The sequence below is a fragment of the Anser brachyrhynchus genome, assembly GCF_964034855.1.
Source record: "Anser brachyrhynchus genome assembly, chromosome: 3".
Taxonomy (NCBI): Eukaryota; Metazoa; Chordata; class Aves; order Anseriformes; family Anatidae; genus Anser; species Anser brachyrhynchus.
Genome location: NC_137696.1, coordinates 58105094 through 58131121, shown reverse-complemented (window position 1 = coordinate 58131121; position 26028 = coordinate 58105094). Strand labels below are relative to the sequence as shown.

The window sequence follows — 26028 nt, the reverse complement described above, 5'->3', positions numbered from 1 at the left end:
TTGCCTCACAGGAAATCCTCTTACTCAAAGGTGATGGTGAAGTTAAGTTGAACATGGCCATAGGCAAAGGAGAACAAGCACTTAGAAGCAGCAATGAGGAAGGACAAAAGGTGATACATACAGAGCTACAAACGCTGAAGGATGTATGGAATGACATCATTAGCACATCAGTGAATTGGCAGAGGTAAACTAACTAGAAAACACAGCTCAAACTCTCATATCTTTGCTTACCACAAAAGAGGTACCTTACAGCACACCATTCATTCCAGTCCATTCATTCACACCTGAGGGGAAAGCTACATACATCATCAGAAAGAATCAAAATTACCTGAAAAAATACATCCTTCTATAAAAAAAGCAAAGAGTTGACCCTATCAGCTGAATCAAGTTTCATATGAGATGGTCACTTAAGAAGAAGTAGTAATCATACAAATTCATTCAAAGAAAAATCTAGAAAGGGCTTACTGAAATATTGAACCTGTACTGGGGCAGGACCAAGAACAGCTGACAAATATTTTTCTACTTTTTCCCTACAAAACTCTAGGAGGGTTCCTCAATTATCTTTCTCTTTTTTTTCCCTTGCCTTGCCTTTTCTATAATTTGAATTAAATCTAATAAAATTAAAAAAAAAAAAAAAAAAGACTTAATATCCACTCCAAATAACATTTCCTGAAAATGAAGCTAATTTATTCTTACCTTAACTTCAGTGGAAATTAAAAGTTTTTGTTATTGCCCGTGTGAGAACTTTTTAATATATTTGAAGGCCCCGAACATCTCTTTCTGGACCTCTTTTATCCATGTTTCTGTTTCAATAAATTGCAGACTACTGCTAGTTTGTCTACATTTTTCATGAAAGATAATAATTTAAAATGGACTCATGTCTTATGGTATTTGAGAACTTATTAATTATGAATAGAATATCACTATTTTCTACTTTATATAACAACCTTCTTAATACAGTCCAGAATTAGATTTTCCTTTCTTTCCAACAGGATAATATTGCCTTTTTTTTTTTTTTTACTTCTTTATCCTATGCAATTTCCAAATCCCTTTCCACAGTACCGCTCCCAGTTCTGTAGTTGTAGACCTGACTTCTCCCTCCTAAGCAGAGATTTTTTTTCTTCATCAAATTCCATCTTTCTTTTCTTCTTTTAACAACATCTGGCATTTAAATCCTGTTATCCATACTAGCTGCATGCCCTCCCTTGTTGCTTTCATCTATGGGTTTTACAAGCACTGCCTCTTTCAATAATGACCCTAGTCATTATTGGATAGAAACGGGCCCTTCTGCATGATCTTAATTCTTTAGCTCACTAATGAAAACAAAGCTTTCTCTGCATTAGAAAACTGACATAGATCTGTTTGTTAGATTATCAGAGTACTAGGGTATCTGAGTCTTAAATATCAGTTGTCAATGAGCTATGGTATGAAATTGCAGTCAATTAGAAGTGATGCCACTTTCTTACTTATTCCAAAATTGTAATACAATGCTATGTAGAAAATTATGGTGGGAAGCCTTTAAGATTTCATTTTAATTTCATCCACTTTGTGTCATAAAATATTGTTTATATTACTATAACATTACATTACAATATTACTATTACATTTTAAACAAAATCTCTACTACACTCTCAGCTGCTGTTAAGTCCAGTGGAATCAGAATTACATTCCTCAAGCCAAGTCCCAGAAAGACCTAGAGATCTGCTAGAAGGAGCAAAATATAACAGAAGGGTATATTTGTTCTCAGTGATAAAATGGACAATTTATAATTTATTCATTCTTTTAAAAGTTACCAGGAGCTCTCTTAATTGTCAATAACATAAGAGGATGCTGTACATTTTGTTACTGTGGTCATAAGGAGCTCTAATAATGCTCTATATTTTGATTTGCTAGACAAACACTGAAATGTGCATTTCATTAGTCTGAGACAGAAAGATTGCTCATGTAACCTGTACTAGGGAAGCAGTTGTATCAGGTTATATGTACTAGCCCAATGAACACAGAAATTCTAGAATAACATGGATTAAGTTGACACAAAACTAAAACAAGATGAAGGAAAAAGCACATATTAAATGTATTTAAGATATCTGTATAATGTAAAAATTAGGGTATATGCAGGCTCTTTTTTTTTTTTTAGACCTTTCGAATGTTCTCATCTGTACTGTATATGTTTCTTTTAATGTAAGCTGCCTAGAGTCTATCATTAGCCAGTGGAATGAGTACCTGGAAAGGAAAAACCAACTGGAGCAGTGGTTAGAGAAACTGAATCACAAAGTGGAACAGCCTTTAGAACCACAGATTGGTCTGAAGGAGAAGTTTGCTCAGCTGGACCATTTCCAAGCTATTGTTTCTGAAATAGAGGATCACTCTGGTGATTTACAGCAACTCATTGAAAAGGCTGCAGAACTTCATGAAAAAACTGAGGATGTTTTTTTTGGAGCAGCAGCTCGAGAAGAACTAAAAACACAGTTTAATGATATCGCAGCAGTAGCCAAGGTAAGAAAAAAGCAAAGGTCTCCATTTCAAGTAAGTAAAATGTATGGACACCTGTATAAAAGACTAACATTTTGATTTTTTATATTTTTATATAATAATATATAATATATAATAATAAATATAATTATATATATATATAATTTTATAGCGAATGAAGGATTGATTGTGTTTGAATAGTTTTGAATAGTTTGAATAGACAGTATTGGATACATGCAGACTGCTGAAAAAGTCAGTATGGCATCCAGAAAGTATAACTAACAAACTAATATGCTGGAGCACGGTGAAAATGTCAATAAGCACATTAAAATAGAGGAGTAATAAATGAAGGAGAAAATAAATGAATGTAATACAATTGGATTTTCCAAAAGCCTCTGACAAGTGTCCACACAAAGGATTATGAACTTTCTAACGTTCTTAAATAATTACAAATAATAAGGAAGTATAAGGGAAATTGCCCACAAATATTTGCCAGATTCATGTGCTCTCCCTAGATAGCATGGGAGAGAATAGTTGGTCAGATGAACCATTATACAGGCCCAGTAGAGCACTTCTCATGTGCTGAGCACTTGAGGCAGGTATTTCTACTTTGCCCACATCAGAGCAGACAGATACTGGCATCCTGTCAGTCTGAGGCCATGCTGTGTTTCTTGTGCCTGCATGAACTTCTCTGTTTGGTGGAGACTGGGGCCTGGAACATGTTGTAAATTCATCACCTGTAGGGTAGCAGTGTCCAACAGCATCACAGGACTGGCAGGCTGAGAAAAGAATCGATGCTGGGCATAGAAGATGGGCCAAGTTTGGCTAGCTGATGTGCCAGATGAAGCTACTGCTCCCTTCTCCACTTGCTGTGATGGCAGAAATTGTTGACAACTTTGCAGTCTTTCCTTTGGGAGAGAAAAACACTGATTGCAATTGGTAAAAGTCACTGCCATCAGAAGAGAAACAGTTTCCCTCTACTCTCCCTGTCTACTAGTGTTACATTTTGGTATGTAAACAAAAGTAAAGAAGGGTGCGTCTTTGGCTTTCCTGATACTCTTCTGCTGCCTTCAGAAGACACCTACTTTTTTTTTTTTTTTTAAGTCAGGTACATGTGTACATTTCCTTACTTGGTCGTTGGACAAAATGCATTAAGAGGTAAAAATTTTTAGATTTTACTTTAGGTCATCTTAGTTTAGCTATTAACCATCAAAGAAAGATTCTGACAAAGAAACATTCACATCTCAGTTCATTTTTGGTTACTTTTGAGAAACATTTCTGAGAATTTTAAGAACAAATCTATGGTCAAACCAAAGGCCAGCCTAGACCAAAACACTAGTTCACCTGTAAGGTAAACTGGCCCCACTTTAAGCTTATGTTAGAACACTGATATGAAGCCATGCAGTTGTTGTATGTCTATGTAAGGGAAAGAGTCTTCCAGGGGTGCAAGGCATATGGCCTCGAGATAGCCACTACTTCTGATCTGATGCCTAAAAAAAGGACTCAGCACCATAAAAACCTTTTGCACTTTTGAACAGCAGAACTCATTTGTGGGCTTCATATTGGACATCTCCGTGACTTTGCTTAGCATTTATAGAGACTTATTTCTTCCAAAAAAAAAAAAAAAAAAAAAAAAAAAAGCTATATTTCTGCCAGCATTCCTGTCCAGAGCAACCTAAACCAAACTTCGTGCAGTGTAGCACTGTGTTCTGTTGCTATAAGCTGCTACAAGTTCTGCTGCTCAGAAATCAAATGGATGCAGAGCAGTTCTTTGTGATATTACGTCCTTGAAGTCTGGACAGAAGCCAGGAAAGTGTTTTAGCAATTTAACAGCTTTTTGTTTGTTTGTTTGTTTTGTTTTTAAATCTGAAAAATAGGACAAAATGAAGAAAGTAGAAGATATTGTGAAGGATCATTTGTTATACCTTGATGCTGTGCATGAATTCACAGACTGGCTCCATTCTGCAAAGGAAGAGCTGCACCGCTGGTCAGATGCAACTGGAGATACATCAGCGATACAGAAAAAACTGGCCAAAATCAAAGTAAGAAATATTAGCTGTCATGATTTCATCTGTGATTCAGAACCTATGCTCTAAAATAGGCCACAGCCAAAAACCTGTGGGATCTTGCTCTTTGTGTATTAGAAGTGGTGATTATATTTCAGTGAGCTGAAAGCAGCTTTTCTAAGCTGTGATGTCTTTTTGCCTGCCTTGCCATACTAAACTGATGGAGTGAAAGTACAATCAGACCTGAGTTAGCCACTGCATGCGTGGAAACTATTTTCAAGAGTGGAAGCCCAGTGGCATCACAGAAAAATATGGCTTAGCTGATTAATAAATACCGTTCTGTCCTCATCTCCAAATATGTTTTCTCCATAAACAGTGTTGTCTGAATCATTCAGAAACAACCTTTTGTGATTTTCACGAAGTGGAGATGCATAACACAGTTCAAGGATCCTCAAACACAGTAGAAATGTGTGTTGCCTCTTTATGTATACTCTCCTTATCCTGGCATCTCTCTGTGTCCATCCATTCCTAGGCATTTGAGTGTCTGAGCAAGTTACATATTTCTGAACACAGCATTAAAGCAGACTTCATGTTTTTCTCATGCCTGATGTTTACATTCAAATAGTCATGCTAACAGCATTTTAGCCTGCTCCTAAACTTGAGGGTGGGCCTGTGAGCAGAGTAGATGAGGGTTCAGGATAGCCAGATCAAATTATAGATTTGTTGTTTACTCCTGAAAAGTTTTTAGTCTCCTTTGCGTTCAAACTCCCCATGTATAATATGAGAAAGGGAGGAGACAGTAATTCCTAGTTCATAAGACGAAGAAAATAACATTTTTTTCTGGCATGCAGTGATTGGGATGCTATTTATATTTTCCAACTTCTAAAGCTGAAAACTAAAAAAAAAAAAAATTTCTCGTAGCCTGTGTAAGAATGAAATAGAACACTGTAGAAAGAATTTATTAAAAACCAAAACCAACAACAACAAAAAGCATGTGTAACCAATTATGGCACATCACAGATCATGAGTAGGCTGCAGAATGCTTTTTTTCAGCAGCACAGTAATGTTCTTAAAATTGCTACGTGCAGCTCTGTACCAGTGTTTGTTATGCAAAACAGCTCAAATCAGTTTCTTTCTTCATCTTACCTTAAACAATACTTTTCAGTATCTGAAAAAAAATATATATGTATATAGTTCTTTCTCCTCTAAACTTATGGAAGTTTTAGAACCACTCTGCTATCACTGTAAAGCCGTCACAGTCCCTTGACTGAGTTTTATTTTCATCTTGCCTCTGGCTGTGTTTTGCCATTCTGCACGCAGTGTGGGTGTTGTGAAACTGTTGCTGCCGAAACCGCTGCTCAGCGCAGTGCTGCGCATTCCCCCTGCATGCTGCCCCCATCTTGGGCGGCTCCCCCTTTCCAGCTGTAGCAAGTTACCATGGCAATGTTGCCTTGCAGGAGCTGGTAGACTCCCGCCAGATTGGTGCAGGCCGCCTCGTCCGAGTGGAGACTCTGGCTCCCGCAGCCAAGCGCAGCACGACCGCCGGTGGGTGCCATGTCCTCGCTGCCGAGGTGCAGGCCCTGCAGTCAGACTGGAAGCAGTGGGAAGAGAGCGCTTTCCAGAGCCAGCAAAGCCTGCAGGATGTGCTGAGCCAGATGGCCCTGTCGGAGAAGGAGTTCGCCGCGCAGGTCGCACAGCTGGAGGAGGCCGTGCAGCAGTTCGGCGGACAGCTGGCCACCTGGTCGCAGAGCCTGACCCCCCTCGATGGCCAGCACACTGACACCGAGATCGTGGAAAGCTGGCGCAAGGAGAAAGTAAGGTCACCCCTCTTTTCCGAGTGGTTTTCCGGTTATAAATGTACAGATACCATGGGCAGAAAACTTCTGCCAAGTGACACTATCAAGGAGTGGGAGAGGTAGAAAAAAATAAAAGATATATTTGAAAATATATACTATGTATATATGATATATTAATATATATTATATAATATATATATAAAATTATATATATATACATATTATATGTATACCTCTGAAATCCCAACTTTCCAAGCTTCTGTGACTGTAAGCAGAGCAAGCACTGTTTACACAAGATATGTCTTTGGCCTCTGCTGTACTAGACTTAGCAAATGCTGCCTGGATCCTACACATTAAAAACAAGGCTAGCCTTTAAGAAGATGAAGGAACTAGCAAACTATCTCTGAATTTCTCTTTAAGTTGCTCGGTGTTTTGAGCCAGGGTAGTACTTGATCAGGGAAATGTGAAGTATTTCCTAAAAGCCAAGTAGCAGTTGGAGTGATTTCTAACTCACAATTTGTCATGCATGTATCGAGTTTCTACTTTCCATTTCTTTAAATATTCCTCACATTATACATGTTAAGATCTTGTCCAGTATTTAAAGAAGTTATATTTGAAACAGGTATTTTTGCTAATTGCTCTGCTATGGAATGTAGTGGAATTCAGAGAAATAGAAAAGGAGTTCCTGAGTGTCTTCTAGCAAATATTCCATATGTATGTATCACACACACACACACGGTATATATATATATACACGACATTCAAGTTACATATCTATAAATTTGTATGTATCTCAATTTCTGTGAATCACAGAAGTAGAGGAAAGATACATCGTATCTTTTCCTTTCTTTTCAGGGTAGTGTTCAGTTTCAGTAAAAGAAGAGAGGTATGTGATGCTTGCTTTCTCTCCCGTTCACTGAAGAAATATTCAAAAAACCCAAACACTTTCCCTTTAAACTGAGATTATAAATCTCCTCCTCCTCCATTGTCTGTGCCAAGTTATTTCTGTGGCTTCCCCTTCCACAGAATTCGCTGAAACAGACTGATGGAACCTGCCTGTTTGAGTGCCAGTACATAACAGTAGGAGTAGCAAAGCTGACACTACACTGGAGTAAATAAATAGTACAAATATGCCAACTCTTCTACGGTTATGTTTTTAAACAGGAAAGGAAGATATGGAACTGTCATCAACATGTAACAGATGTTTCTTTTTTATTATTATTTTTTATTATTTTTATTTTACAAATGGAGAAATACTAAATTCAAAGGACATTGCTTTTATTAGTACTATATAAAACATATATGTACTGTAGCTGTATGTGAAATGCTTTATTTAGACTATAAAGTTGTAAACGTTAGGTAAGGAGGAAAATGCAGAGGAAACATAAGTCTTATTATGCCCAGCCCTACTATGTTTTTTTGCTTGTTTGTTTGTTTTTATAGCTTGAAGAAATGCAGTCAGGACAGTAGTCCTTCCATTTGGGCTCCAGGGATGGGTTCTATTGTGAATGTAAAATAGCACTGCAGCATTCCCTTTCCATTGTCACATACCAATTATGTTGTCATGCAAGCCAAGGCCACAAATTAAAGATGCATTTCCTAATTCTCAGAATTAGCAAGCTCACTCTGTTATCCCATACTCAAGCTCCGTTCCTTTTCTTATGTGCAACATAATAGCAACAGATCTTACACCTGGTATTCAGCAAATTATTTTTGTAATTCTCAGATTCAAAATTAAATCTGTCACTGAAACAGTGCTATTAGTAATTCAGTGTCTCTGTATGGTCACAGCTAAATGTAATCTGTTTTTCGAGTAAATGTTCCTGCTTGTTGAGAGGTTATGCCTAAGGTTGTATATCATCAAAAGAATCTTTTAATAGTTATCATGCTAAGTTATTTGAAACTGATAGATTTTATTGAAAACAGATGATTTTAACCCCTGTGATACTCTCAGGTTCTGTTTCTTTGGAAAAGAAAGAAAATATATATTACCTCATTATAGTGATTCCTGCCATAAGTAATCTCTGTTTTAAGTGTTAAAAAACATCTTGTTTTAAGTAATGGCCAGTTTGCTGTCATTCTTAATGCTTCCAAAAAAATTCTTGTGTGCAGTTTGACAAAGTAGACAAACAAAAAACAGTTAGCTTACTTTTTTTTTCTTTTTTTTTCTAAACATCATTGTTATTACATAAGTACTTAATTCAGATGTTATTTTGTGCGGTTTATAAACAAATCAGCATCGTGACTATTTCAAGTATCTTTTAATTATGGTTGAACACATTTTCAGGTGTGTGAGTGACTCAAAGCAGATAATTATTTATGTCAAAATGGATTGTTGTTTTTCCTGGCAGTTCAGGTACTACAAAGAACATGCATCCCTTATTCTTATTTTAGCTTTCTCGGAAACACACAGTATAGATCCTTAAAAAATTTTGCAACTCCGCAGACTTTTCCAATAAAAGAGATATAAAACAAGCACAAAGTTCCTCATGGGTGGCAGACACATTATCTGAATCCCAGGCTTTTGATCATTTGCTGTTCTTACTAAGTCTGTAGTCTTGCTAGACCCTTGCTAATATTTGTTTTCAGTTTTAATTTACACAAGTGCATATCAGTTTATTGCAGAGTCAGATAATATTTTACAGTGAAAATGTATTTGGTGAGTTTTTTTGTTTGTTTGTTTGTTTGTTTGTTTGCTTGTTTTTTAATCTTTGAAATTGTGGTGTTTTCAAAACCTTTTCTCTATTTTCATGTACATAACTTATATATTTCCTGAACATAGAATTTTGTGCTGATAGATAATCACAAATTGTTTACTATGTATATTCTCAATCATCATTTTGCATATATTCAGAAACTTAATGGAGGGAATTCCTTGTCCCACTTCCCCTGTCCCCTTTCTATTCTGTTGTCACTTTCATGTGATCAATTTCTTATATTTATACATACATTTCTTCCAGATCAGGACTTAGATGTAGCCAAACTAATCTATGCATGCCAAACACTCTGGCATGTCTTCACTGCAGAACCTTTGCTGTGGTGAATGTAACTAGCTAGAAGATTGTCTTTTCTCCCTGGCAGTTTAAGAGGAATGCCAGAAGAATTTAGTTTCTAATGACGTGAGGAGCCAAGTCTACACTGCTAATCATGCTGGAGTAGTTGGCAGGGTGCTGCAGTGGAGACGCTGTGTACATCAACATGAGAACTGTTTTTGTTGGAGTAGTTATCACACCTCTCCCAGTGACGTTTGCTAAGTAAACATAAATACTTTTTTCTTGACTTAGGTGTTTCCAAAAACAGTGCAGCAGTGACACCCAGTAACCCTCAAAGGACTGTGAGCAGCTGTACTTTTACATCAAGAAAGCCTCTGTCAAAATATCAAAGCTATTAGAAGTTTTGTTTGTTTGTTTGTTTGGGGGGTTTGTTTGTTGTTTTTTTTTTTTTTTTTTGATACAGCTTGTTTTTATTGAGCATACTAAACTCAAGCCAAAAGGACAGTTATAATCATATGCATTGGTATTATTTGCTATTCCCTAATTGTACATAATTTCATATGTACAGCTAGTTGATAATACTATATATTATAATATAATATATATATATATCATTTATTAAAACAAGGTGCATATCTTAAGCTCTTCTATGAGAACATTTTGAACTAAAAAAGTTGAGGTGTCCAGAAATTTAGTCTATAGAAGCTCATAATTTCAAATAAGCCTCTGTGCTTGATTGCTAGAATGCTCTCAAAAATGGACACACATGAATTGCAGCTGAAGTTTAAATTAAATTTTATAAATTTTCATTGTATTTTTTTAATTATTTACTTACCAATATTGTTCATTTATTTTGTTTTAACAGGAAACATTGGATGCCCTGGTGAAGTCTGAACATATGATAGATGAGATCAAGACTCAGTTAAATGATCTCTGTAGATTTTCCAGAGATTTGAGTACTTATTCTTCAAAAGTTTCAGGGTTGATTAAGGAGTATAACAGGTACATTTTCATCTTGTTTATAGTTAATCAATCCCATATATGTGTGCATGCAAGTGGTTTTTTTTTAGGGAAACATTAATTAGAATGTTGGAATTTGAAATAGATGTATACAATGATTAGAATCATTATTTTGATATCGATGTCAACAACATTTTTAGCATTTTAACATTTTGCAAAATTTTAGCAATATTGCCTTCAATTAGCATTTGTAGAAAATAGTTGTGTTTTTTCTAAGACCCAAGCTATGCCAACAAACTGAGCTTAAGCCAGTGTATGTCCACACCTGGTCTATTACAGGAGGAAACCTTATAAGAAACTGTGAGGTAGAGCTATAGCTCGTTTACCTGAAAGAGAAGGAAGCTATAAAAGCTGTCTAAATTTTTTTCTTAATTTTGCCCTTCATTATATTCCTGCCCTACCTGCCCGTTCGTTGAAGCATGGGAGCTAATGTTTATTTGCTCTCTTTACTTTCTCTGAGGTCACTGTAGCTGATTGACACCTGCATTTCAGGCACAAGATTCTTTTGTCTCTTTCAGGGGTTGTAGCTTTTGGCTTCTGTAACTCCAGAAGAAGGGTATGATGACCCAGGTTGATCCCTTCTAATGTTATGAACTTAACTAAACCGTGGAAGTTCATATTGTAATTTCTGGAGTTTCATGTTCTGTCCCTAGAGAGAAAAAGGCTTGAAGAAACTGTTCGTTCTTAGGGGTACTGAATCACTCTGTAAAAGCTTATCTGTCACATCTGTGACAGCTATATCCCAATTTGCATACTTCACTTTTAAGGAATTGAAAGCTTCTAATGGATTTCCTGGTGCCTTAATTACTTGCTTACAGTTGGTAGAAGAAATCCAGGTTTTGTTCAGAGAAATGAGTAATAGCACTGTCACCTAACAGAGTCCTTCCCTTCCTCCTTCTTTTCCTCTCTTCTGCTTCCCTGATGTGGTAAACCCAGCCTTTGCCTGCAAGCTTCAAAAGGATGTCAGAGTAAAGAGCAGATCTTGCAGCAAAGATTTCGGACAACTTTCAGGGACTTCCAGCAATGGCTGGTCAACGCAAAAGTGACCACAGCCAAATGCTTTGATGTACCTCAGAATATCAGTGAAGCTTCAGCGAGTCTACAGAAAATACAGGTAACTCTAGCAATTAGACGTTCAATCATTTTCATACAAAATTCAGGTCATTTTTTTGTTAATGTTATTGATAACACTAAAGGTGACTAACTGTAATGAAATAAACATCTATTCTTTTTTTTTTTTGAATCTAGATCATTTAATTTAGCTGTCATACTATACTTTATACGTAGTCATTGCCTCTCATAGTTTTCCTTTTTTTATTTTTCTTTTATATTACAATATGGAAAAACGTGTGTTTTGAAGGCAGGACAGCACTGTAAAATTGGTAGGACATCAGAATTGGGACTTAAAACCTGGAATTATTTCAAAGTCATATAAAGTTTTTCGCTCATTTATGAAAGTAGAGACCTTATAGTGTAAGAACAAGGTAAAAATGTATGCAGTGGAAGCAGGCATTTAAAAAGCATGATTTTCATACAAAGCTAAAACAAGACCCAGCAAAATTGTGGAAATAAATGCCAATTAAAAGTTTATTTTATTAAACTAAAAGAAATAGTTTTTTGAATAAAATATGACTACAATTTTAGAAATGAGAAGTACATAATGAGATTTTTTAACCTTCAGTTACACAGTATGACAGAAGAAATTCCTATCAGTTTTTCCTATCAGAAAGTACCAAGAGCGAAATCACTTCCCCCTGTTTCTGGTAAATTTACTTTCCCTTGCTTAAATGGTTTATTTAAAAGGGTAAACGACAATTTATTAATTTTTTTACTATCCCAAAATGAGAGTATTTTAAGAGTAAATACAAGGGTTAAAAATAAAAATAAAATCCAGTCATTTTGGAAATTAAATAAAAGAGTTTTAGCAAAAACAATTTCCAAGACTGGTAAGACATTTTTTTTTCTTTATCGCTGCAGCCTATTCATAAGACCTTAGTTTGATCTCCTTCTCCCTGAAAGCTACTCTAAATGAAATAAAATTTTTTGACATGTAGTAACTGCTTTAATACTTTCAGGCATGTCATGGGAGCCTATATAAACAAATTATAAACCTATATAAACAAATTTATTTTTTTTACAGTTAATATTCTCTCTGTTAGCACCTTTGATATCATTAAGTCACAAGGTAACCACACATTTGATTTTAATAAAGCAAGAGCTTGGACAAAGTATTTCAAAGCTAACAGACCCTTTGCATTCTCTGATAATAGCTCCAATGGTACACATAATCAGGACCTTAGTAATTTTTTAATCAAGCCCTTTGCTTACAACATGGATGTAACCTGATTATTATGAATATTAAGCTAATTGTGTATCATGTAAGCATAATAATAGTTTAAAATAACTTCATTGATATTTAGAACTGCTAAATTCACTTGAGTCCTAAAGGCTCACAAAATCTTTTAATAATTACAAATTATAAGAACGCTATCCCAACACATTGGAATTTAAAAATCTGCCTATTACCTTACAGTACCTAATATTTACTCACATATTTCCATATAGTCTTTGCATACCAACACTGTGAAAGAATTCTGTGAACAAAAATACTTTGAGTCAAGAAAGGTACTCTGAGGATGTGGAGGATAAATCACACAGCTCAGATGTTGCTTAGGGTCTGATTGTTAACCCCTGCCCCTACACATGCATTGGAAGTCCAGTATGGCTGTCTGCAGTGGGCAAGGCTTCTTTCCTGTGTTCTCTCAGAGCAGGACCCTACCCCTGCATGTAGCTGCAGCTCCATGTCATGCTGTGCCAGGATACTGGTTTCCTGAAATGAAAGTGTTATCACTTTCTGTACTGTGAAGATTTAAAGAAGCATAATGCCATGTTAAGAGGCCGGTAATGTCTCATGAAGTGCAGAACATACAGATAAACCAAGAGTTAGTATATATATTATTTAGACGCATGGCACTTCTGGATTAAGTAGCTGTTGTCCCTATAATATAAATGATTGCCCCTCATATGAATGTCCCATATAAATGTGAATAATATTAAAATGGAATATACTGAAATATGAATTAAAAAATTAACATGCAGAAACAGTAAACTCCAATCTCTGTTAAGTTTTCTGTGACCTTGCCATTCACCTTTACTGGGACCCAAAATTAACAGAAAGAGCTTTTACTGAATGCAACCAATTAACTTATTTTATTATAATTTTTAGGAATTCTTATCGGAAATTGAGAATGGACAACATAAACTAAACCAGGTGGCATCCAAAGGAGAACTGCTGTGCTCCATTTTACCAAAGGAGAAGGGTAAAGTTATCCGGGACAAATCTGCTACTGCTAAAGAAGATTGGAAAAAATTAATCAGCACCCTCCACCAGAAGGAATCTGCATTGGAGGTACTGAGCAAGTCACAGTGGGGAAATATTTGATATAAATTTCCTCTTTGCTTTTTGTTTCAAAAGCACATTCATCTTAATAGAGGTCCTTACAGTTTAGATTTCCCACTATAGCAGTAAGTGTTTATAGTGTGACAGAATAAATAGCTGCTTTCAGGAAGTCTTACTCTTTCACTTTACTTAAATTTTACTTATGTTTACTTATACCCTTCCCGCATGAAACCACTATAACTGGGATGTTTCAAGCAAAAGGTGTTGTTCAGATTAACAGAAAGTAGAAAAGATGGCAATGGCTCAAATTCATTAACATGAGTTTCATCTAAAATACTGGATTACTAAAACTCATGAAAACACATTTTCTTTTTCAAATGCTGTTTTAACACAGAGTTCTGACACCAGTGCTGATTGAAGACCCAGTGCAGTGGGTGAACTTTGTTGTTCTTACTGCAAACTGGTGAAATGTAATGATATATTTGAACAACTTTCTAAATAAACCCTAGTGCTGTTCTCTTTTCAGAGCTCACAATTCAACCAGAACATAAGGTGAATATATTTAAAACATAATCTCTTTTAAGGTCATAGGTTTTAAGGTCAAAAGGTCTTAGCTGGAATTCCTTGTGTAGTGTAGGAGAATTAAAGTTCTTAGGCCTTCCTGCTTCAAACCAGTACTGTCTAGCCAGCTGAAAAAAAAATATAGGTTTAAATAGATTTAATATATTGTGTAGAAAAGTTTTGTTTGTTTGTTTGTTTGTTTTTTTAAGAAAATTCCCAAGTAGCAAGAACTTAACTTACTTACTTTGTCTCAGAGTAGCCATGGAAAGGGAGATTTCCATAGATGTTAATCTTTCTGTGCCCAGCATTTTTCAGTCTCATAGGCTTAGTCTTTCATTCTGATGCATAAGTGATAAGGCTATAGCTAAAAAGAAAACAAAATCAGTCTGAAAATAAAATAGTAACTAGGGCATAGGAACTGTGCTGTTCAGTTTTCTATTACGTAAGAATTATTTCAGGTGCTATTTTTTTGTAATGCAGCATAAACCTTTAAGAAAATTACGCAGGCTGAAGGAATGCCTACATATATCTTACACATACATTTTTAAAACTTTCTACTAAAAGAAAATATAATTAGAAATGAGCATCAGGACTGGGTTGAGCTTAGTCATACAGGCTCTAGGAATAATGTCAACCCGTTTAAGGGGGGGGTGCTGTTAATGACTGCAGGCAGAAGTAAGGTAACTTACATCCCAAAGTAACCTTGATTTAGACTCTCTTTACTATGCGAGATACACTTATATTGAGTCAAAGCTCATATAATCTGTAAAGCTTTCAATTCAGAGAAAATTTGCTTCATTCTCTCAACTGTATAGACATACTGCATTGTTGCCTGTGTTTTGTTTTTTGAAGAAATGCTCTCTCAGACTTTTCTTGCAGTATCTATCTGTGGTATGGGCAGGGGCAGAGCCAGTGACATTTATTTTGAACAGCTGTGGTAGTGTTTGGCTTCAATAGTATGTGTGTACTTTGTGTGTACTTAATCTGTAGGTTGTACATTACAGCTATACCCATTGCAGGGGGACTTTATAAATTTGTATATTACATGTGTTCCCAGAACTTAAAGATCCAGATGAAGGACTTTGAAGCAACTGCTGAGCCTCTAGCAGAGTGGCTGAGCACAACTGAGAAGATGGTACAGGGAAGTAGCAGTAGGCTCCATGATCTTCCTTCCAAGAGGAGAGAGCACCAAAAGTTGCAGGTGACTTCTTACAAACCTTTTAACAGAACCAGCTTTTCCACTCTCATCCTGCTGGCCTCATTGATGCTTTACAAGATCATGATCATTCTGGCATCCTAAACTCTAAATAAGATGAGAACTAGTTTCAGGGGTTGCTGTTGATGATCCTGTTCCATCAGAGTTCACATCTCCAAATTTCTTACGACATGCTGCTTCATTGCTATAGCTGTATGGTGTGCCTTTCACAGTACATGTGCCATTTGTCATTTCTATATTTCGTGGGGCCTTCAAGCTGCTCTCTTGCCTGTTTCGTTGCACCCACTTGTAATATTAACGTGCTTGTGCTTTACAGTCTGTCCTTGAGGAAATAAGCTGCCACGAGCATCAGCTCAACAGGCTTAAAGAGAAAGCTCAGCAGCTGTGGGAAGAGCAAGCTGTCAGCAAAAGCTTTATGCGCAGAGTGTCTCAGTTGTCTTCTCAATACCTTACTCTAAGCAATCTGACAAAGGTAATGCACCCAGTGTATGTGCTTTTAAGCTGTTCCTTTGATGTTTGTGGAGAAAAAGAAAGATTGAAACGTAAAACACTGTAGCTGTCTTGCTCATCTGCTCTGTGGTATGTCTGAGCTTGCACTGGCTTTAAAGAATGAGAAATAGGGACCTGTATAATTTCATGGGCTGTCAGCAAAATAGAATTGTGATTATTTATTTATTTAATTTTATTTTAAAGTAATTTAAAAAAACACCCTCCTGATTATCAACAGTTTTGTCCTGACAAGGTGCTTGTGATGTGATTTTGATTTTTTTCAAACATTCAAGACATTTTAGATTAGTAATAAGTGGCACCTGAAAACAAACAATCAAACAAACAAAAAAAAATGTATTTTTCAAAATCTAGGGCTAGGGGAGCCGGGTTTTGGTGGTTTTTTGTTTGTTTGTTTGTTTGTTTGTTTGTTTGTTTTTAAGAAAATGCCAAGTCATTATATGGAAATATTATTACGTAATTGTATTCTATAAAGATGACTAATTATTTGCATTGTAAGTATTTTTGTCTAAAATCAATAGATTGTTCTTCAACATTATTTTAAAAGCGTTACTTATGAAGCTGCTTTTGAAGGTTCAGTGAGAGACATTGGTCAAACTCTAAAGTATCAAGCTAGGAATGGACAGTTTAACCTAACTCTGTTTTGCTGAGTGGTACATTTCATCATTTGATACTCTTACTACCTCTATTGTTTATGCAGATTAGAAGGTCTTTGAATCAGGACTGTCATTTTTCATAAAGTGCCAGTTATGAAGGAGGCTTGGTATTGAATTAGGCTTGTAGTTACTACAGTAATAAGAATAATTAAGGATTTTGGCATTGTGTTATGGGTTAGCAATTCAACACATAAAGTATTTGTTGGAGTAATTGCTGTGTTTTTTTATGTATGTATTTACTTATTTATTTATTTATTTTCCTTATAACTTTCTGTGGAAGTAAAAGTATAAAGAATATTTAGAGCTATATGATATACTGAAAATTCAAACTGAAAAGATGTTAAGTTTCTAACATTGGCTTATGTGGACAGAACTTGTAGAAGATTTCAGGATAAGAGGATGAGGTCTGAGAAAGAGGATAAATATGGTCCAGTCAATGAAGGAAATCATGAAGTTCTTTGGTTTGCTATGAATGTTTGAGATAGATCACCATATCTTCCTGAGCCTGTTTCAATGGCTTGACTTTAATTTTCTGTTGCCATGTGAAACACACTCTGTTAAGTACTCCTGTTAATCTTGGGCCTTGTAGCAGTGTAATGAGTATGTATTTTTGATATGAGTGAGTGTCAGTGATTCTTCAGAAGAATAGGTGGGAGCTGTTCTTCTCGTTCTGGGAACCAGTTGAAGTTACTGAGGAAAACGTTTTTCTATTCCAATATCAATGAAATAGTGTTGCTCTAGTAGCATAACTTCATATGCTTCAATTTGTCTTGTGTATTGACAGATTTCACAAGTTATCTTCAGATGAAACACTGAAATGTAATTAGTTAGATATGATGCTTAATAAAAAATGGATAATAAAAAACTCACCTACTTTGCGTAAGAGGAAACAAAGATAAAAATTTAGATTTATAAAACAAAAGAGGGCATTTCTGAAATTTTCATTCCTATATTATGATTGGAAAACTAGCGTGACTTTGTGTTCAAAATTCATTCCGTGTTCAAGTTTCATTCCATGTTCAATTAAGTGTACTTGTTATTGTGTACTTGTGTATGAAGAGAATTGCTGTGTACAGTTTATGAAATTTGTTCTAACATCCTTGAATACATATGGGAAATAAACAGTACTTTGACTAGCTACTGATACTAATTGCAGTATGAATTGCAGGAGAAGGTTTCCAGAATGGATAGGGTTGTAGCAGAGCACCAGCAGTTCTCTCACAGTATCAAAGATCTCCAAGACTGGGTGGCTGATGCAGTTCACATGCTGGAGTCCTACTGTCATCCCACCGCTGACAAGAATGTTCTGGAGAGCCGGATGTTAAAGCTGGAGGTATGTAAACAGACCTATATTCTATTAATATCACTGCCCAGAATATATTAAAGGGCAGTGCTCAGAAAATAATACTTTGATGTCCATATTTTGGCTACAGCTCAAAATATGAGGCAAGCGCTTCAAATTATAAGGATACCACCAAAAGCAAGAAATCGTAGCAAAATACTAAAATCATTTTTTGTCTTTTGTTCATTGAGTGTTTCACATTCATGCTTTCAGGGTTTCCATGGTTTTGCATAGTGCTAGAAGCTCTTAGTTTGCAATTGCACAGCTCTAGGAGCTGGTCTCAAAGCTGCCATTGTTGATAGTCTACTGAGTTTCTATGTTGTTATATTTGTGTTGCAGATAGATCCTAGAATTGTAGAAGCTCTATAGAAGAGCTTTTTCATCATATCTTGTTTTCTTTCTGAGTAAATCCTCCCATTTTCCATCTAAATGGCATTCCCTTCAGAATGTGTCCTCTACACTTTGGCTCATACACTGCAAGTACCTGCGTAGATTCCATGAAAGCTTCCCTGTCAACTAAATTTATTTTTTTAATAACCTAAACCTACCCTTTGAAACATACCTGTTCCTTTGAAGCCCAGCCATGAAAACCACTGTCCCTCTTCTAACTGACTGTTTCTACAAGCTGCTAAATTTGATTAGCTAATTTTCCAGTGAATCTAGTTAACATATTCATGCCCAAATAATGATAAAAATGGAACAATATTTTCTCACATTTTAGGGACTGCTAACAGTGAAACAAGAAAAAGAAATCCAAATGAAAATGGTTCTGACAAGAGGAGAATCTGTTCTGCAAAATACATCCTTGGAGGGAGTACAAGTGATTGAACGGCAGTTGCATACCCTGAAGGACAATTGGGCTTCTCTTCTGTCTGCTTGCATCCAGTGCAAGAGGTAAAAAGGGTATGAGGTGCACAATGATGCTTGATAGTCAAATTTTTGACTGTTAAATTTTTGGAAAAGTTCATTCACCAAGTTTTATTAATTCAGGAGTCAAATTTATATAAAATGACTGCGTGTGCCTAACATTGAAAGTTTAGAAGCCTTTAATGACCTATTAGTTTGAAATGGAAAAAGGGGAGGAGACAGTGAGGAACTAAACTGTATTAACACTTATTGTCAGTATACTCTTAAAAATGGATTGCATATTCATAATTGTTTTGTAAATTTTATTTTGAGTTGCACTCAATGCCTTGAAATGTTCTCAGAAATGATAAGATCTTCACACGGAAAGTAATGGTTGTTCTGTCAAGGTTCTGTCTGTTTTTTCACTTGTTAGCATTTCACAGGAGGTACCATAATTACAATATCCAATAAAGATGCTCAAAGTAGTGATGCTTAAAGTGATAGAATAAAGACAGTCAGGGAAAAAAATGCAGCCTTCTATGGTGGAGCATAAATAGTTGAAACATTTTGATTTAAAACAATCAAACAAATATTAGAATGCAGCAGCAGAAAATTTCTGATTCTGGATCTTATTCTTCCTGTTATTTTATTTACTAAAATTTGCACACATCAGCTAGCTACATCAATTTAACAGACCTCTTTAAATTTCCAAGTTTGAAATCTTCATTTCTCTTTATTGGACAATCAATGCTACTAGTTAACACCTGTAGGGTTTTAATGGCTGTCCGTTTAGGTTGTGGTATAAGTCTTATAAATATAGTCTAGAGTGACTCAAATAGCATGAGAACCTGAAACTCCAGTATCACAACAAATGTGTATTCTTAAATTGCAGTCAACTGGAAGGAGCTCTCTCCAAATGGACAAGTTACCAGGATGATGTTTGCCAGTTTACTAGTTGGATGGATAAAGTAGAAGCAAGCATGAATGCTTCTGAAAGACAATATGCTGAATTGAGGGAAAAAAACTCTGCCCTCAGCAAAGCAAAGGTGCGTTTGCTTTACAACAAAGTAGCAACAAACGCATATCACCTTACAAGCAATAAAAGTCTGATTAATCTGTGGTTTGTTTTAATGCTGCTTATTCATAAATTATCTTGCTGTTTTGCAGCTACTCAATGAAGAGGTGTTGAGTCACAGCAGTCTATTGGAGACAATTGAATTAAAAGGCAGTGGAATGGCTGAGCACTATGTCACTCAGCTTGAACTCCAGGACCTTCAGGAGCGGTACAAGTTACTCAAAGATAGAACGAGGGTACAGTTTTTCTTTATAGAATTCCATTACATTTTGTTGTCCACAAGGAAGCAGAGGAATTCTTTTCATTGGTTTTTTTTTTTTTTAATTTATTTATTTATTTTATTAGAGTTAAATGAAGAGTAAAAGTCTGGGGGAAGCTGTAGGTTAATGTATGTGACAGAAAGTTATCAAGGTGCTTTATCAATCTATCTTTTTGTACCACTGAGCTCTAGATATTTTCAAAAAGTTTCTGAAGATCTGAATCTGCAAAAAAAAAAAAAAAAAATCAAGTAAATAGGTCAAGGAATTCCATGCCAAAAGTCTAGCTGAATTCAGTGAAGATATGACTTTATTCGTTGTGACTGAAAATTTGGAAGCACCTCTGAGTATCTGTGGTTTGCATAAATGTAGGTTTTGCAATAAATGTAACCATATGAGCAGGTAAATAAAAAATGGTTGACAATTATAGGATCTTGCTGCTCAACACAAACCTTATTAGCAAGTGAATAGACTCTAATGTTGAAAGATCCAGCAGGACTTGGACTTGATCATCCTTGGGACAACTTGGGATATTCTGTTTTGTTCTAGTAAGTACTACATTTACTGGAAAGTGTTAATATGGTAGATCTTGAAAAGATTAGGGCATAAAGTACAATATAGAAGAAATAATAAAAGACTTGGTAGTACATGTAGTAAGGCTAGGTGGTTACCTCCAGTTAACCCATTTTTTTTTCTGTGCTGATTAAACCATACCAAATGTATCATCAGATATATCACTTTTCTTCATGACACCAGGGTAGTAAGACTGCATTTTGTTGTCTCAAGGATGTCTTTTTCTTGTGCAAAGGGCCAGAATTCAATTTTTCTGATGCATAAGTGATTGCCTGTTTTGTGGTACTCCCTTCCACAACTACAAAGAATGCATTGTACTGTCTTCCCTGGACCTCGTCAGAATGAGCTCAGGCTTGCCAGAGAGATGAGTGATGTCCCAGGAAACATAAGTGGATATCTAGTATTCCTGTTAGCATGGGGATTCTCTAAACTTTACCTCTTCCTGCAGCTTTTGCTCTTGCAGAAAGTTGTACAGAATGCCTGTATTGACTAATTGTATGGAAAAAGCTTGATTAACAGTAGGGGAACAATGAGAAACAGTTGTTTGTTCATAGGGGCGAGAGCTCTATATGTCTTTCCTAATGATAAGCATCCCATCTTTCTCTTACCATCTAATACCCTGAATGACTTCTGGTCTTCCCCACTCCCAGCTGTGGTGTTAATGTTAAGTGTCTAGACTACACTTAACCCTTAGGAAGTTGTTCATATGCACTAGCTGGAGAGTAGAAAAATCAGGGGAAAATACCAGTTTGGTAACTAATGAAATGTATGCCTTGAGTTGCTCACTTGAAATCTTCTCCATTTAATAATCCTTTGGCCAGGTGAAAAACCTGGCAAAATTCTGCAAGTGCTTGTGGTCCAAACCAGAGCAGACTAAGACCTGAAATTCCCTGCAGCCACTGGTAAGAGGCAAGAGAATTAGTCACTCTTTCCCTCTTCCCAGTATCCCACTGTTCCCTGTGAGGACAGTGACATTTAAAAATTGACAGCTGTACTCTTTCTCCTACTGCCCTGAACTGTTAGAAATAGATAAAGCAGACTATAGATTCACACTTGTTGTTTGCGAAAGCATTTTTCTTATTTTGTAGCCTGCTGCCCTGGAACACAGGCTCTGTTACCTTCATATGAATTTTCCTCCCTGCTCCCTTCAGTTCCTCCAAGGTCTGAATTACATGTAGTATAATTTTCTTGCCAATGGAAAGATCAGTCTTGTGCTGATGCAGGATGCATTTCTTTCTGTACTCCAGATATGGTAATATTTTAGTGCTGAGTTGTGAAATTGTTTGCTCACCCACATACATGGACAACCTGCTGTTCTATTCTTAGTGCATTCTGTAGGAATTGCCCACAAAGGACTGGGATAGTCTTCAAACCTGAAGATATTAGATACTCTTAGGAGACTATTATTCTACTAGCATAATAATAATAATAATAATAATAATAATAAAAAACAATGTAAGAAAAAATCCTAAGCTTATAGTCTCATCAATAACTTCAGTAAACAATTTAAATTGGTATAAGAAATAAGCAGATCTTTTGTTATAAACTGAGGTTTTATTTAAAATTAAACACAGATCAGAATTTCAAATCCCAGAATTCACAAACTTAGGTGAATAATTGTTAAGGATAATTATCTTTATCTCCACATTTGAGCCCTCTTTCCTTATAATCAATTAAACCATCCTCAGAATCCAATTAGTCTTGAATTCTAGGAAAGCTCAGCATCAGACACAAACTATGATCTCAGTACTGGATTTATGTTTTCTTGGTTTAATGATACACTTACATATAAACATTTTAACAAACAGGAAGCAGTAACAAAAGCTGAAGGATTGCTTAACTTACATCAGGAGTACCAAAGACATCTGAAGGCATTTGAAATATGGCTGGAGAAGGAACAGGAAAAACTTGACTGCTTATCACATCTTGAAGGTGATGCCCAGAAACAGGAGGCAACACTCCGAGACTTACAGGTACAGTATGTGTAACACCCTAACTAAAATAATAAATAAATTCTACTTGTAAAATAACAGAATAATATTAACTGCTGGACAAAAATATACTTCTCTGTTTGGCTCAAGAGCAGCTTAGAAACATGTTATATCTAAGTAATACACTGCTTAAAAGTGGTTCCAGTAAAGTCTGTGGGAACATTAATGATTTTTTCCAGAAAGAAGCATCAGGACTTGAATGAATTCTTCTGCCATAGTAATGCCGGTTTCTTGCAAGTACTGAATTTATTTTAGATGTTTGACTAAAGTGAGGAAACTACCTCTTTTCCCTGTGTTTCATAGAATATCAGAAGTATTCTTTTCATTAAGTTTTCACCTTTTATTGCTTACAGTCCAATACTTACTTACCTACCTTTAAGTTGTTCCAGTCATGTAGGCTGCCTCACATGGTGACGTGGGAGGATTCTCGCTGAATCCCCCAGGTGATAATGAAGGGTAAACTTAAAGTACTGCAGTAATCTCCCAGTTATAATCTTAAAATGACTAAAGATATTTTCAGGCTTGTTGCTGAACTAGGAAAAGGGCTGTGCTTGAGTTTCCATGTGATGAAATATTTATTACTTTATTCACAATACTGAGAAAATCTTTGTGTGATCAGTGTCTCTGTATATAAACCTTAATATTAAGAGTTTAGAAAATCTGAATCCAGTTTGAAAATCTTAGTATATATTTCAAATACAAACCAAGAAGACATATAACTGTATTTTGGTCAGATCATTTCCTGATTAGGTTTCCTCATCTGATTGATTCCCTGCATACTTTCTAATGAAGTTCTAATAAACATGAAAAAAAAAAAAAAAAGAACACATATATCCAGAAGAAGGTATCGAGAATTATTTTGGGATTATGTATCAAACATACATAGAAATAATTAGGCGTGTTAATTAAAAATAAATAAATAAAATGAAGCATCATCTTGTTCCTTGTTTTTAAACAAATTTAATTTTAGAATCAGTCTCACAGTGTGTTTGCTACAGCTGGAAAATTTTGAGCTTAAGGTTGTGCTGAATGGGTTGCAGGCTCCCATGACAGCTCAGGCAGCTACTGTTTCAGAGCTCATTATAAGGCTAGGAGGGGAAGGAATTTGATGTAGATTTTTGTCAATATTTTTCTACAAATCTCTTGTCAATAATAATGATAGTGGATTTGCTTTGTAAGTGAGCATGTCAGCAAGGTCTTCTTAGAGATAGTGTAATGTGTGTTCAACCATAGATATCTAAAGGAAATGGATAGATAACTGCTTTTGTCTGAAGTAGAACCAGGGCTTCATTTGCCATGTGTAGTAAAAACTGCTGATATAGGGTATTTATCCATAACTCTGCCTTCACAGGAGCTGCAGGTCCACTGTGCAGAAGGACAAGCCTTACTGAATGCTGCTGTTCATGCCAGAGAGGAGGTGATTCCCTGGGGCATGCCCCAGATAGAAGACAGAGCCTTGGAATCTGTACGGCAAGACTGGCAAGTTTATCAGCACAGGCTTTCTGAAGCAAGAAGCCAATTAAATGCCACTGTGAGCAGGCTGAGGTTAATGGAGAAAAAATTTCAGAAGGTTAATGAATGGCTAACAGATCTGGAGGAGAAAGTTGCTGTCAGGACTGGGAGGCAGTCTGGTAGAGCAACAAAGGAGATGCAGCTTCAACAAATGAAGGTAAAGAATGTAGTTAAGGAATTACATAAATAAGGAATGTGAGCTTTCCACATCAGTGGCTAGTGTGAAAATGTCAGGAATCATTGCAATCATCTGAGTGTAGGCACTCAGAATGACGTATCCAAGAGTTTTGTGCCTTCTGGGTCCAGATTTCCCCTGTTCTACTTATAAAACAGTGGTTATACCAACGTTGAAATCTTATAAGGAAGATCTGGAATTCCTGTGTTCTGTGGAATGAAAAGACATTACTGAGGTTCTGGAGTGGGAAAGAGTTAATTTAGTAACAAAATAAAATGTCATAAGCTGTGTTGTGAAGTCTCTGCTGTGTTGATGTAGTAGTTTTCCTTAGTCACTAGAAGGGGAAGACGTGGTTCTGAAGAAACAAAGGAAGCGCATTTGTAAAGATCCAAGGTTATGTTTTATGGTCTCTTTTAGAATTTGGGCAACAGAAAAAGGAATTCCACAAAAAAGCAACAGTGTAGGAATTCCAGCCTGCATTTCTATTATTATTCATAAAAAAGTACTGTCTATTGTAATAAAATTCAGTCCATTTAATATTGTAAAAACATAAAATAAATCACAGAATGGCTCAGGTTAAAAGGGACCTTAAAGATCATCTAGTTCCAACCCCACTGCCAAGGGCATGGGTTCTACCCAGTAGATCAAGTTGTCCATCCAATCTGACCTTGGGCACTTCCAGGGATGTGGCATCCACAAGTTCTCTAGGCAACCTGTTCCAGTGCTTCACCACTCTCTGAGTAAATAATTTACTTCCTCCTAACATCTAATCTAAACCTCCCCTCTTTTAGCTTAAAACCATTCTCCTTCTCATTATTTGCCCATGTAAAAAATCACTCTCCATCTTTTTTATAAGCCTTCTTTAAGTACTGAAGGGCTGCGATGAGGTATGCCTGGAGCTTTCTCTTCTTCAGGCTGAACATCCCCAGCTCTCTCGGCCATTCTTCACAGGAGAGGTGCCCCAGCCCTCTGATCAACTTTGTGTCCCTCCTTTGCACACACTAACAGGTCCACATCTTTCTTGTGCTGGGGAGCCCCAGACCTAGATCCAGTACTCCAAATGGAGCTACACCAGGGCAGAGTAGTGGGGGGCAAAACATCCAGTATGTTCATTCAGTTAACCTTCATCAGATTCTGTTTAATTTTCCTGTTGTAACTCAATGTTTATAACCATGTATTTCTTTTCCTTTCAATGGTTTCCTAACCATTACAACTAAATTCCTGTTGTGTTTAAGTTGTTTGAATTAGTCATACAAGATGGGTAATGTCTTTTGTCATAGAAGTGGCATGAAGAAATTACAATCTACAAAGATGATGTGGAGGAAGTTGGGATGTTAGCTCAGCAAATACTAGAGGAATGTCTCACTACAAGTAGAATGGGAAGCCAGGCTACACAGCTTACATCTCGATATCAAACTCTTCTTCTTCATGTCTTGGTAAGTAATGATTAAGTAATTAATTTATAGATTCTAGAATCATAGAATATCCCAAGTTGGAAGGGACCCACAAAGATCGAGTCCAACTCCTGGGTCCAAGTATTATAAAATTATAAATAGTCAGTTGAGAAACAAGTATAGATAGACTTTCTTAATTAGATTTTATCAAATTTTATTCATTACTGTAGATTCCA

At 36.1% G+C, this 26028-nt stretch overlaps 1 protein-coding gene across 18 annotated transcripts in view; it reads left to right on the top strand.

The window, feature by feature from the left end:
- SYNE1 (spectrin repeat containing nuclear envelope protein 1) overlaps positions 1-26028 on the top strand; it is a gene marked incomplete at its 5' end in the record, with an annotated part of 301622 nt that overhangs the window by 132696 nt on the left and 142898 nt on the right. For all 18 annotated transcript variants that reach the window (XM_080587961.1, XM_080587963.1, XM_080587967.1 and 15 more), the window contains 16 exons: positions 12-184; positions 2187-2496; positions 4350-4514; positions 5936-6292; positions 10133-10269; positions 11224-11401; positions 13514-13696; positions 15306-15449; positions 15781-15936; positions 17796-17960; positions 18691-18863; positions 19708-19861; positions 19983-20126; positions 22529-22693; positions 24063-24380; positions 25679-25834. In XM_080587961.1, coding sequence (XP_080444087.1) covers positions 12-184; positions 2187-2496; positions 4350-4514; positions 5936-6292; positions 10133-10269; positions 11224-11401; positions 13514-13696; positions 15306-15449; positions 15781-15936; positions 17796-17960; positions 18691-18863; positions 19708-19861; positions 19983-20126; positions 22529-22693; positions 24063-24380; positions 25679-25834 — 3078 coding nt within the window. The remainder of the gene's footprint in view (positions 1-11; positions 185-2186; positions 2497-4349; positions 4515-5935; positions 6293-10132; positions 10270-11223; positions 11402-13513; positions 13697-15305; positions 15450-15780; positions 15937-17795; positions 17961-18690; positions 18864-19707; positions 19862-19982; positions 20127-22528; positions 22694-24062; positions 24381-25678; positions 25835-26028) is intronic.